Source organism: Polypterus senegalus, chromosome 4 (genome assembly GCF_016835505.1).
Source record: "Polypterus senegalus isolate Bchr_013 chromosome 4, ASM1683550v1, whole genome shotgun sequence".
Lineage (NCBI taxonomy): Eukaryota > Metazoa > Chordata > Cladistia > Polypteriformes > Polypteridae > Polypterus > Polypterus senegalus.
The window spans coordinates 188,190,325-188,204,342 of NC_053157.1; the positions used below are offsets into that span (position 1 = coordinate 188,190,325).

Here is a 14,018-nt window from a genome sequence, read left to right on the forward strand (position 1 = left end):
CTTCAAACTCCTGCTACTGACACTGTGCGACCATGCGGAAGACACTTGCCAGTGCTCCAATTGGAAAACCAAAAGAAATGTAACCAATGTTGCAAGTCACTTTGGATAAAGGCATCAGCCAAATAAGTAAATGTAAATATGTAAAATGAGTACCGAGAGTGCCAGATGTTAGGTAGCCCATACTATAGTGCATCCATCTCAGAGGCAACCTTGTCTAGCACATGGCATACATCACAGTTGTGTTGTGAATATAACAATGTGTTTGTTCCTTCAAGAATCCAGATGTTTATGTGACTAATTAGGAAAGATTCTGAAATATTGCTCGTATACTATTTAGTATTGTTAGCTATATACACTGTCAGGTTTTATGTAAGCTGTTTCAAAAGAACATCAGGCAATTCCAAAATCCAGATGTTCAAACTACAAATATGGAAAACCTTTTTCACATCTTCCAACAGTATATGTTGAAGTCTAAAACACTACCAAATCCTGCAGTCTTACTTTAAAATTCTAACTATAGCACCACAGAACACAAAGAGAAGGGCTTAATGTGGAAAGCAAAATGCGCTTTTGATTTTTTCCATATTTTCCTGCCTTATTTGATGTTTTGGTGCTTCTGCGTCTCTGTGTAGCATTCTTTTGGCTTCATGCTACTGTGCCTCTGCTTTCCTTTTCACTCTCATATGTTAGCAGTCCACTAGCAATAATAAATTGTAGAACATCTGGCTGCCGTCCAGGTGTTTTGCCAGCTGTGCAGTCATCTCATCTGGCCGTCCATTGTCTTTTTGATACATTGTTTTCCTGTTTGGTTTAACTTCTTACTCAGTTTTTCTCTACTTTTCAGTACTTACAGGCAGTTTCCCATGGTGATTATTTTCCTCAAGTGTTTTCTTTAATAATTATTCCTTACATCACTTGTTTTTACCTTATAAATGTTAAGCTACCTATTTAAAAAAACAGTTCTGTCGGGTTTATTCTTATCCATGTCAATGTAAAAGTTGCATTTGTGTGTTCATTCTGTGTGCCTTTATATCAAGATGGACTTAAAACAGTTGATTCTGTGAGACGTTTTGAAGGCTATACTAATATCTAAATGAGATATCGGGACAGCTTAGATTGACTAGTGGGAATTGCACTGCCATTTCTAATTCTCCTCAGTATTCAGATGAAACATGAAGTACATGACTGACTTACCCAGTGTGAGTGAATATGGGGATATGCTGGAGTGTGATGTCCTTATAATGAAGTCGTGTTAGTCCAGGGATGCTGCCAAAATAGTCTTCCTGTCCCACCATAATGGAAATTTAAAAAATAAAGACATAAAATAATGAGTTTTGCAAAGAAGGTCTCCACAACTTTAAGAATATTTTTTAAAACGACCTGAGTTTCAAACCTTTTATATATATATATATATATATTTTGCAGCTCATCCACCCCTTGTGTCACAAAGTCCGTGAGCCACCCTGCTGATAATGCTGAGTACCGTTTTATATTTTATTTATTAGTGCTCTGTCGATGAACTTAAACTCCATTCACTCATCAATGTGAGACAATCTTTTTTTGGCAGTCGAATCTCCCCCGAGTAACATGGGCTGAAAAACTGTAACCAACCCTGGACGGGACACTAGATTCATTAAAGACATGCTCCACGCAGACTGTAATCGGTTCAGCGGCGCTAGTTATTCTTAATCTAAGATCTTTACTTGTTAAATTGGTTTTAATAAGCGTATATGTGGAAATATACTTTCCATTTGATTAACTGAACACGAGCGCTGTGCCTGTGCGCATTGCCGCTCCTAACAATGTGTAAACTCGCTTATGTATTTATCAGGGCTTTACTGGACCGACAGTAAAGCTGACGCGCAGCAGCACCGCATTCCCACGCGGGACGAGACGGGTTGTGCGGGTAGGGCGGCTGCCGATCTTGGCTTTGGGGCGTATTATCGACTACTTTAAGTTCATCTGATGCCACCTGTGACGCTGTCCTAACGCACGTCTGTGTTCGCAGCCTTATTGGTAAACAAATGCAAGCGCAGCAGTGATCTTCCCTCAAGGTTAGCTTGCAATGTTAAGTGTCAACTCCTGTGTTCGTGCTTGGTTTATAAACGCGTTGTTCTATTGCCCGTGGTGAAAGGCGCCTTATAAAATTACAGAAGTGATTATCCAGTATTACAGGGAGTACACGAGCTCCGTGCCTTCATACTTAACGGCAGTAGCCCCCCGCCCCCTCCCCACCTTCTCCTCCTACCCGATCCCCCCTCCTCCCCTCCTTCGCTCGTTGGCTTTTTCCTGGCAGTCCCAGACTCCAGATGTTCAGAGCGCTAGTTGGGAAGTCCTGCTGGCGCCACTCAGGGCAGAGGGCAGGGAAAGGCACGCGAGCCGGAGCCCAGAGCGCTCAGTCACTGCAGGACTTGGCACATTCCCCAGCTCTTGCTGGCACATTCCCCAGCTCTCTCCTGGCCATCTGTTCAAAAAAAAAAAAAATCACACACACACACACACTTTGAAATAAAAAGCACTCATCAACAACACTGAAAGCAGCTGTTCTAGGCGGGATTGGAGGGATGAAGGAGAAGGGAGGGACGGGAGTCCCATCATGAAAAATCCCTTTGTTGGGGCTGCACTTTGAAACGGTTAGAGAAGTGAAGCTGATTAGGTTTTTAAAAATATGTCATTTTTGATGTCGACTTATTTATACTGAGGTTTGTCAGAAAAGCTTTGCTATTAATTTTACATTGCCTAAAACCTGAGTATACATACAGTACACACATTATGCATAGTGTGTATGCTGAATAGATAGATAGATTTTGTAGGTATGTCATAATTCTTTACAACCCCTTTTCTGCAATTAATTTGCTGTGTTCATTCATAAAAAATGTTATGAATTTTTGGCTTTATCACATGAGCATCTTCATAAAAACCTGAAAATAAGTAAAATACTGTACTCTGCAGTGGTTCACAGTATACATTACTGAACACACACAATCACTATATGATCTATAAAAGCATATATTGTAGTGGATTGCACTCTAAAAAAATAAAGGTGCCAACGTTATTTTTCACAGCAATGCATACAGGAACCATTTTTGATTTCCAAAAGATCCATTAACATGAAGGTTCCAAAAAAAAAACACTGCTATTTATTTAGATCTGTAACAGGCTTCATAGAGTAAATAATCATGAGTAAATGGTTTCCTTAATCTGTTAGTATCCTGTTGTATAGCCCACCAAGCATTAAAGATTTCCGTCTTTATTTCTACGTATTGGGAAGCTTTTCAAAGCACAAAGAAACAACTTCATATGCAAGGAATCTTTCCCAATAATGAAATGGTCCTTTCCTTAAGCAGTAGCTCTGTGAGGAACCACACAACCCACTAAGAAACCACAAAGTTCCATTAAAAAAACATTATTTTTAAGAGCATGGAAAGGGGTCACCAAGGATATACTGTATAATGGACTCCCTGCAAACAGATCTGTGGGTGACGCAGACTGTCCACACTGCTCTTCATCACCTAGATAGTCAAAACATGTAAGGATGCTATTTATTGAGTACAGCTCAGGTTTTAATACCATCAACCCCTACCAAACTGGTTGCTAAATTCCAGAAACTGTGACTGCCGAATTCTATCTGTAACTGGTTACTGGGCTTTTTAATGGGTAGAATTCACGTTAGTAGGATTTACAACAAAACATCACCACTGATGGCGAACACTGGAGCTTCACAAGGCTGCTGTCTGAGCCCAAAGCTGCACTCGCTCTTCAGTCATGACTGCACAGCCTTATTTGACATGAACCATATCATGAAGTTTGCTGACAACACCACTGTCTCGTTAAGAACAACAATGAGACACCATGCCATCAGAAGATTAACAGTCTGGCAAACTGGTGTCATATCAACAAACTCATCTTGAACATAAAACTAAAGAAATGATTTTGGACTTCAGGAGGAAAGAGATGAAAAACTCAACCATCTGCATTGATGGGGCAGTGGTGGAGAGAATGGGCAGTTTCAAATTTCTTGGACTGCACAAAAATTAACTAAACTGAAATTAAACTAAATACTAAATGAAACCTAACTGGTCACAAAACACCACTGCCATCATCAAAAAAGCACAGCAGCGCCTTTGTTTCCTCAGATGTTTGTGGAAGTGTGGTATGCAGAAAGAAATGCTGGTGAACTTCTACCACAGCGCTACTGAGAATGTACTGACAGAAGGGATCACAGTCTGGTATGGGGACGCAACAGTCCAGGAAAAGAGATCACTACAAAGGGTGAGGAAGCGGGCACAGCGTATCACTGGCTCTTTTCTTCCTGCCACAGAGTCCATATATTCCAAAAGCTGCAGAAATAGGACTGATGCAATTCTGTGTGACCCAAGTCACCCTGGGCACAGTCTGTTTTCCAAGCTGACCTCAGAACATAAGTATGCTGGTATCAAAGCTAGCACCTCTTGGTTCAGAAACAGTTTTTACTACTCTGCAGTCCATCTCCTCAATAATGTGCACTACAGTTTGAATAAGTAAGCTGTACATTAAACATACAGTACATTCAACAACAGTCAACATACTACCTAGTCATGTCAGTGTCCTGTATTGTATTTGTATTGTCTTGCACTCGTTTTGTCAGATATTTTATATGGGTATCCTGTACTATGTTTTATGTACCTGACTGTGCAGATCAAGTATGAATTCCTATTTGTGTTTATGCAAAAGGCAAAAAAAAATCTTAAATCTTCAAATGGCATTTGACAGGGCAGGGGCCAGTAGTTCAGGCCATAAGCAAGACCCTCTTTTTACTTCAGTGAAGAGAGATGCGAAATACAATTGAATATATATATATATATATATACAGTATATACAATACAATACGATACAATACAATTTATTTTTGTATGTCACTTCTCTATATATATAAAATCCAACGTCTGTCTTTATGTCTGTCCGCTTTTCACAAGAGAACTACTAGATCGGGTTTTTTCTATAGTTTGTTTGAACATTCCGGTTGATTTTCTCTCATCGCACTAAGTATCATAGAGATGCAGGGGGTGGGGCCCTCCTCACTGATGCGCCAGCCATAGGGCGCACATTACCTCCGCTTAGCTACCGAACAAGAGAAATACTTAACGGATTTAGATCAGGCTTTTTTCTAGAATTTGCTCGAACATTCCGGGTGATTTTGTGACTCTTATCGTCATCATAGTTTGCCTGCAGGAGCAATATATTCACGCTAATCCGAGACAGAGGCTGCGGGCCAAGGGGAAGGGGAAGTGTGACATCAGGAGTAGGGAGCCGGGCAGGGCCATCCTCACTATCCTGTTTTACTTCTACGTGGGTGGGGCACGGCTAGTTTATAATGAAAGTAAGTATTTACTATTATTATTTTTCTGCATTTTAGAGTCCTTGGCTCAATTATGATTATGGTTTTGAAGTGGTGTCCGAAGGGACACATCCACACACACAAAGATCAGCCATAACATTAAAACCACTGACAGATGAAATGAATAACATTGATTATGTTTTTACAGTGTCAAGGGATGGGATATATTAAGTGCAAGTGATAAATCGGTTCTTGAAGGTAATGTGTTGGAAGCAGTAAAAATGGACAAGCATAAGGATCTGCACAACTTTGACAAAGGCCAAATTGTGATGGCCAGACAACTGGGTCAGGGCATCTCCAAAATGGCAGGTCTTGTGGAGTGCTTCCAGTAAGCAATGGTTAGTAACTACCAAAAGTGGTCTCAGGAAGGACAATAGGTGAACTGGTGACATAGTCAAGGGCACCCAAGTCTCACTGATGTGGGGAGCAAAGGCTAGCATGTCTGCTATAATCCCACAAAGAGCCGTGGGATGTGCTGGAAGAACAAGTCCAATTCTTGGAGGCACCACCTTGCAATTTACAGGACTTAAAAGATCTGATCCTAATATTTTGGTGCCAGATACTACAGGACACCATCAGAGTTCTTGTGGAGACCATGTCTGAGTTAGTTAGAGCTGTTTTGGTAACACAAGGGGGACCTGCTGTTCACAATATTAGGCAGTTGTTTTTAATGTTATGGCTGATCAGTGTATACTGAATATAAAGATCTGTCAGGTCATCCATTTGTAACCTGTGTGACCTGGTATGGTTCATGTAGCAACAAGCTGGCCATACTGTCCTTTACACATCTGTTACTAACAGATTCTTTCTTGAGTGTAATCCCTGCACCACATTCTTCTGGTAGGTTGAGCCCGATGCACCTTAAACTGAAGGAGCCCTGACTCCATCCTCTTCAAATGCCTGAAACACCTCTGCTGCCTTCACTCTATTCAGAGGAGCTGCAGCTCCAGAGTGAAGTTCTACAGGACTGCCAAATTTCTCCATCTATCATATGGAAGATAAAACAGCAACTAACTCTTTGGAGAAATTTCATTTTTGTTTTATTGTTCTTATCTTCAGTCATTACTCACACATGGGTGCCAATGAGCACTTGCGTCTTGCTTCTGCCATCCAAATCAACTTAACAATATTCTTTTTGGAGTTTCTAGTAGTAGTATTGTCACGAGTGCAGAGTACAATGAAATTCTTACTTGCATGTCTGACCAACATGCAACATGTCGCCACTCTCTGGCGCCATGCTAAACAAGAATGTATTAAAATGCTAACTTTATTTTATTTAATAGAAAACACAAATCGGCTTACCTGATGTACCCCTGATCCTATTTCCACATTAGTTTCAGTTGTGATTCAGATAATTTATTCCATGTGGTTAATAGTGGGCAACAGAGATGTGGCTGGAAATAAGTAACTGATCTGACATTTTGAAAAGGCCAATATATCTGTATGATACAGAGAGTAAGAGTCTTGACTGAAAAGAAGAAACCAGTCAATTCCTGGGTATAGCACGGTCCAGTCTGAACAATTTAAAGTCATCATGATGATCTTTTGAGGCGGGGATTCAATGAATTTGGAAAAAAATCCTACAGACACAAGAAGGAAAAGGCATGCATTTTTAATTATATGAGAATAGATTAGTTCTAAACTTTTTTATTTATTTTCCAATCATATTGATTCTGTCATGTATAGCTGGAGCCTATCACAGCAGAATCAAGAAAAAGGCAGGAGCATACTCTGGACGGGGTGCCAGTCCATTGCAGGGCACACTTATTCACGCACCCACACATCATTCTAATATTTTAAAGCAAGCAACCATGGATTGTATGGAGTCTGCATTAACTGCTCATTACACATTGGTATGTTCTTTCTCTTATTATGAATTTGGTATTTTTAATGATAACAACTACTGTACTTGGGAAAATCATTAACGCAAAGAAAATGAAATTAGAACAGAACAGAACAGAATTAGTTGCAAATTAAAAACCAAATTATAATTCATGTATAGCTCAATGGAGTCATCTAATTATTAAATGACTTAAACTAAAAAGAAAAAGTGATTACGGATTTTAAAAATACTTAAAAGAAATATATTGTCAAAGTAATCATTCCAAAGCAAGATTTAGAAATGTGGATGTTGAGCAAGTTATACTCACCAGTGGGCATATTTGGGGACCTGTAGTTGATTTTACTTTGGAGAAATGTGATGAACAGGTTTGACAAAGTGTGGGTTTGAATGTCTTGCTCCCGTCAAGGTTAGTCTAATGACTTAATATGTCACCTGGTAGATTGCTGGAAAGTGAAAGTACATTTGAGAAGTAAAAATAACGGTCAGTACCACCATTATTAATTCCAGTTACTGAGCATGATGCTGTGGTCATTGTTTTTAACCTCAGGAATGCTCATAACCTCATTAAAAGCGCTTGGACTGTTTTAACCTTGGAAGACATCGCCTGCTCTCCAACGAGGTTGTCTGTGGGAGGATCGTAAAATACATTGTTGCTAAATCCTCTATCTTAGAAGCCCAGGTTGACCTCCATTTCATTTTTGCACAAATGCCTGCGGTGGCAAAAAAAAATAAATAAATAACACACGCAACTTGTTAAAAATTAGTTCATAATACTTTTGCAAGAATCTCAGCAAATGTATATGAAGTACTGAGCTCCCATATGGCAGCAAGTGAAAATGTAAATATATTCTGGCTTTCTTCTTTCGTGTTTTTTTTCCATCTGTGTTATAGTTTTCAGAGAAGTTTAATTTCAATTCAGTGTTACAAAGTACTTCTCATTTAAAAACTCAAAAACTTTACACATTTACAAATGTGCTTAAAACATAAAATATCCATCCATTTTGTAATCTGCTTATCCATTTCAAGGTCATAGAGAAGTGACAGCATTGAGCTTTAAGTGGGCAACATTATTGGCCTGTTGATCACAGAGCAACACTCAGCCACTCAGGGGATGAAATGGGAGTCTTTCTTCTTTCTGTTAAGACTGCTTCCCAGCTGTTAGAGGTTGGCCATCCATTTATTCCTGTTTAGCACCATTAAATCTCTCTCCACCTAAACCTCTGCCTTCCTCCCTTCCCTCCCTTCTTCTGTCTTCTGCTTACAGCCACCATGCGTTCTCAATTGAATTATCCACCATCCAGTTACAATATCCTCAAACCAACTAATCCTTGCTGGTAAAGTTATCAGATTTTCTTTAAACAATATATATGCACAACATCATACTCTGAATGCATTCAAGATCACATGTAGAATATATATATATATATATATATATATGTATATATATATATATATGTATGTGTGTGTATTTATATATATATATATATATATATATATATATGTATGTATATGTATTTTACATGTGATCTTGTACACATTCCGTATATGATGCCAGTCATTGTCTTTTTGGTCTGTTGTTTGCATCATACTACTGTCACTACTCTGTAAAAACATTTAGATACAGAATTACATTATACTATGTAAACATGACAAAAACCCGGAACTTGATTATTGCTGCTAATGCCCTTTATATTTTTGGTTTCTTTGTTTTTTTTTAATTTGGTTATTTTTTATGAATTATTTTGATATAGCTGATGTTAAGGTTTCTGTCCTTATAATTCTTTTTCATTTTTCCTATTATATCAGTGTTGTTTGTTATTTATTTTGCCATTTACATGTTGATTCTGAGGGGTAGGACTGACTGGGTAGGATCAAGCCTTTGATGCCTCAGACCTGTGCTGAGACATTTGCCGTCCTGCTTGTGTTGCAGGGATGAAGGTTTTGAAGTCCCTTTTAAAAGATTTTTTGGAAGCTCTCAGTTTTAATTCTCTGGTTTCTGGAAGTTCTGTTCTTTGGCCTTGGCTATTGGTTCTTATATTCTTAGTTTAGTTCACTTTTGGGATGTCTTTTGCTATTTTTGCATATTTTATAATAGTCACATATACATATGTATATATGTGACTAATTTTGTATGTGTATATATATATATATATATATATATATATATATATATATATATATATATATATATATATATAGTGATAGAAGCCCGGACACAGACAGACGATGTCCAAAACACACGTTTAATTCTCTTTGCCCTTTTACAACACCACACAATGCACTTAAACAACCTCAATTTGCTCACAGTCCCTTCTTTTCACTCTTCTGCTGCCTTTACTCCTCTCCTCACAAGCTCTGTCCTCTTCCTCCCAACTCCTGCTCCTCGAATGGAGTGAGGCGAGGCGGCCCCTTTTATGTTGTACCTGGATGTGCTCCAGGTGTGCCCTGATGAACTTCCTGCAGCACTTCCTGGTGTGGAAGAAGTACTGCATGGGCACCCGAAGAACTCCAGATTCATTTGGTTCCTCTACTGGCAGCACTTCTTGGTGTGATGGAAGTGCTGCCATCCAGGGCTCTGGGATCATCTTGGCGCCCCCTGGCTGTGGCCACAGACCCCAACAGGGTTATGCTTCCAAGCTCCCAATCCGTGGCCCTGATGTAATCCAGGGGGGGCTGCCTTCTTGCACCCCAGGGAAGATATTGCCCCTCTCCTGGTCCTTACCTTCTCCAGGTGTCCCAGTGGGGCAAGGTCCCTGATCGTCTGCCACAATAAATATATATACATATATATATATTTGATGTGAGGTGGCATGGTTGCGCACTGATAGCGCTGTTGCCTCGCAGTTAGGAGACCCGGGTTCGCTTCCCGGGTCCTCCCTGCGTGGAGTTGCATGTTCTCCCCGTGTCTGCGTGGGTTTCCTCCGGGCGCTCCGGTTTCCTCCCACAGTCCAAAGACATGCAGGTTAGGTGCATTGGTGATTCTAAATTGTCCCGCGTGTGTGTTTGGTGTGTGTGTGTGTGCCCTGCGATGTGCTGGCGCCCTGCCCGGTGTTTTGTTTCCTGCCTTGTGTCCTGTGTTGGCTGGGATTGGCTCCAGCAGACCCCCGTGTCCCTGTATTTAGGATATAGCGGGTTGGATAATGGATGGATGGATATTTGATGTGAACTGAAAATAAAGTAGTATTTATTTTTATTGTAATTAACAATCATATGCTGCCCCACAATGAAAATTGTATTGCCCCCATCAAGCCTCCGTTACATTTGTTCTGGTGCTGACCTTGATTGTCATTCAAGTTATAATTATAATTATTTATACATTGTAAGCCTCTCTTAGATGGAGTACAGATGTCCAGTTTGCAGTGTATTTTTATTTTATTAATTCAATTATTAGTACTAATACAATTCAAATTCCTTTTTCCTGTATAATTTCACATAATAAGGCTTTTAAATAGCATGGTGTGTATCTAACATAGTATTTTGAACTCTGCTTGCGTGTAAGTAGGCAAATGCTGCGTTGAAATGACAGTTTTTTGCCAACCAGGCAGTGAATGCCAAAAAGTTAGCCCTGATGTCTCTTAAATCATGGTGTGCTAGGTAAAGGAGTTCTGTCCTCTGCACTGTTCATGCATTTGGCAGTATAAATGAGAATGTTGTTTCATTGAATTATTTAAGATTTGAATTCTTCTAATACTACATATGGGCACAGTCTTTTACTTTATTGTATTTATATATCTAGTAAAGTTGTTCAGTGAAAACATAAAATCCCTTATCGTAGAGTTTCAGCCATGGTTTTCTTTATACCACTGCATTTTCTGGATCTCACTTGTGCAATATGAGAAATACAGGCTGGTGTTCTTACAATTGTGATCATTTCATGTTAAAATTTCACCCCAAAATGTCATGTCATTTTCTCACGTTCAACCCAATCCAGGGTGGCGACGGAGGGAAGGCTGGAGTCTATCCCAGCCAGCACAGGGCACAAGGCAGAAAGAGACCCTGGACACAAGGCAAACACGCACTAGCGCCAGTTTAGCATCACTGATCCAGCTAACCTGCAAGACAGTGCGAGGAAACCAGAGCACCCGTGGGAAAGCCACGCAGACATGGGGAGAACATGCAAACTCCATGCAGGGAGGACCCGGGATGAGTGAGTCGTTACTGCAGCAAGCCTAGCTAATTGCAATCTGCCTTTACATGGAAGTGAGCGAAAAAAGAGAAGAGCATCACAAGTTTCAGACATTTTAGCCCTCCAGTCTTTATAGCTCCAACAACACGGGCGTGAGAACCCACAGGCTGTTCAGCATTTTAATCTGTGGCGTCTTTGTAAAAGCTAATAGTGTCATTCAAAGTTGGCAGGCAGAGCCATTTCTTGTTATGTTGTGGGTGCCTACCTCTGGTGCTGTTTTATTTCACCAGCGCTGAGGGGAAAGGAGTCATGATTGACAGGTATTTTTCTTCCAGAACATTAACACTTCCTCTCTTAGAGACTTTAGTAATGAACCAGCAATTCTTTGCCTGCCATCTGTAGAAATGGCAGCTGCTTGAAACTGCTTTTGAGCAAAAAAAAAAAAAAAAAATGAAAAACTACCAAATTAACAGAAGGTCACACATTTGAACAATGGGTTGCTTTTTCAGTTTTATAAAAAGGAAAAAAAAAGTTTTTTTAAAAAGCAAATTTTGAAAATGCAAATGGTGTTTTTAAATGAGTAACTTCCCTTCTACGGAGGCACGCTTTGCTTATGTTTGTTTGCGTGTGCTTATATTTAATTTCTAACGTGAATGGTTCTCTTTCTTTTTAGGAATAGCAAGAAAGAAGACATGGCATTATGGGACTTCAGTTTATCAGGCTTGGCAAGGACTTGTTGGAAATGTTCACAGGCCATCACTATGCACAGAGCGTCTTGTCATTCAAAGGACTGTTTATGATCAAGGGGCTTACTCGTTCAAAAAATGAGTTTTCATTTTTATTTTTGGTTTGTTTATATTAACAGTAATTTGTGCAATTTTTGTGGCACTTTTTTCTGGGATTAGATAGAAATTAGTTTAATTTTCTTTAAGGAAAAGACCTGATCATCTGTTAAATATTTTAAAATACAGATTTTTTTTCTGTATAGACTTTTCAGTGAAGAGTAAAAACTAGTTTACATCACGTGAAAGTGTTTTATTGTGTATAATCCTAATTATTATTATCATTGACAAGGTAAATATATATATATATATTTAGACACAATTTGTGCTGCCTTTTTTGCTTATTTTACTACACCGCATTATACAAGCATGCTTTCCAATAATATACAACTTAAAGTAATAGCAAAATAGAGAAAACTGGTGATGGCAAGCAATACATTTGTATTTTACATCTCACAGCTCAAATTTTGCTCAATCTGAACGTCTAAGGTGACATTTCCACTGAATTTAGAGGGAGAGACATAAGCAAACGTGCTCACAAGTGCATACTTAGGATCTCAATGTAGACAAAAGACGGGAGGACGTGGAGGACAAACTGGAGGCTGATTAACTGAACTATCCAAGGTCACACAGTTGGCCGTGAGATCCGTCATTTGCATTTTGAGTGAATGTCACAGGAACGTCAGCTATCACCCCCAATCCGCAGAACACATGTGGTCATCACGTTGTAATTTCATGAGTGTGGCAGCCAGCTTCTCATTCAGCACATCTAAACAGACAACAGAGTACTAGAAGGTGTGCAGAAGTGAGAAAACAAATGCATTCCTGAACTCAATGGAATGTCCTTCTCGGACACAGTAAGAGAACTGAACCTCTTAAGTTTTAAACAAAGAAAGAAATTGTATATTTGGACCTTCCAAATTCAAAAAGCTTAGGAGCATGCACTGATACAGCGCGTCGGCGCACCCACCACATGACAAATCAAAATTCAGAAAACTATTTGTAAATTTGATTCAACAGAAACCTTTTAGCTAAGCAGTGAATCATATACTTAAGGGCAACATTGAAAATTGAGGGAAAGTGCTTTCTGTCACCAGCGAGTATGCTAAAAAAAAAAAAAGACATTTGTATTATTAGGAGATGAGTAGCAAAAGTTTGGGATCTCAAAGCCAGGAATTAAAAACACTAAACAACAAATGCCAAACCATCAGGCAGACTTTTGCGAAGTAGGCAAAGCAAACCTCAAAGCTGAGAAAACTAAACATTTTTAATGATTATTCTTTTTAAAGATCATGAAGAATAATTTCCTGTATTTGTCATAAAGTAAAATTGGGAAGGTTCTGTAACTCCTCACCTTTACATAATGGAAAGGGGCAGGTCATAAACTGATGCAGATGCAGCAGCATCACTGCAACAAGAAAGCAGCCTTATGTACAAACACAATGTTAATGTTAAAACATTAGAATATTAATTTGATAAGAACAGGCCATTCAGCTCAAAAAGCCTGCCGATCCGATTCACCTAACTTCTCCAAAAAACACTGAGTGGAGATTTTGAGGTCCTTAAAGTACCATTTTTTTTACCACACTCATTGGTAATATATTCCATGTGTCTGTAAATCATACATCATTAACAGAAAAAATTGTAAAACAATCATTGATTTCAAGTAAACAACACAAGACAATAAAACACCCAAAACGCACCAACCACTTCAGATCGTGAGTCTTTCGAGATAGGAGCCACAAAGTACAATCCCACACTAAGGATCATTGTGAAATTGCAGAGTCATGTAGACAAAGTGGGATGCATGGCAGCGTTTAGGAAGTTCTGTATCTGAATGAAATATTGAGACGACGAAACACACCTGACAGACTCAACGGGATCCTTACA

General features: G+C 39.2%; 1 protein-coding gene across 1 annotated transcript in view; it reads left to right on the forward strand.

The window, feature by feature from the left end:
- The window catches only part of atoh8 (atonal bHLH transcription factor 8), a 33,757-nt gene extending 20,509 nt beyond the window's left edge, over positions 1–13,248 (forward strand). The window contains exon 3 of the mRNA XM_039751783.1: positions 12,020–13,248. Within this exon, the coding sequence (XP_039607717.1) occupies positions 12,020–12,025 (6 nt within the window). The 3' untranslated portion in view covers positions 12,026–13,248. The remainder of the gene's footprint in view (positions 1–12,019) is intronic.
- The last annotated feature ends 770 nt before the right edge of the window (positions 13,249–14,018 follow it).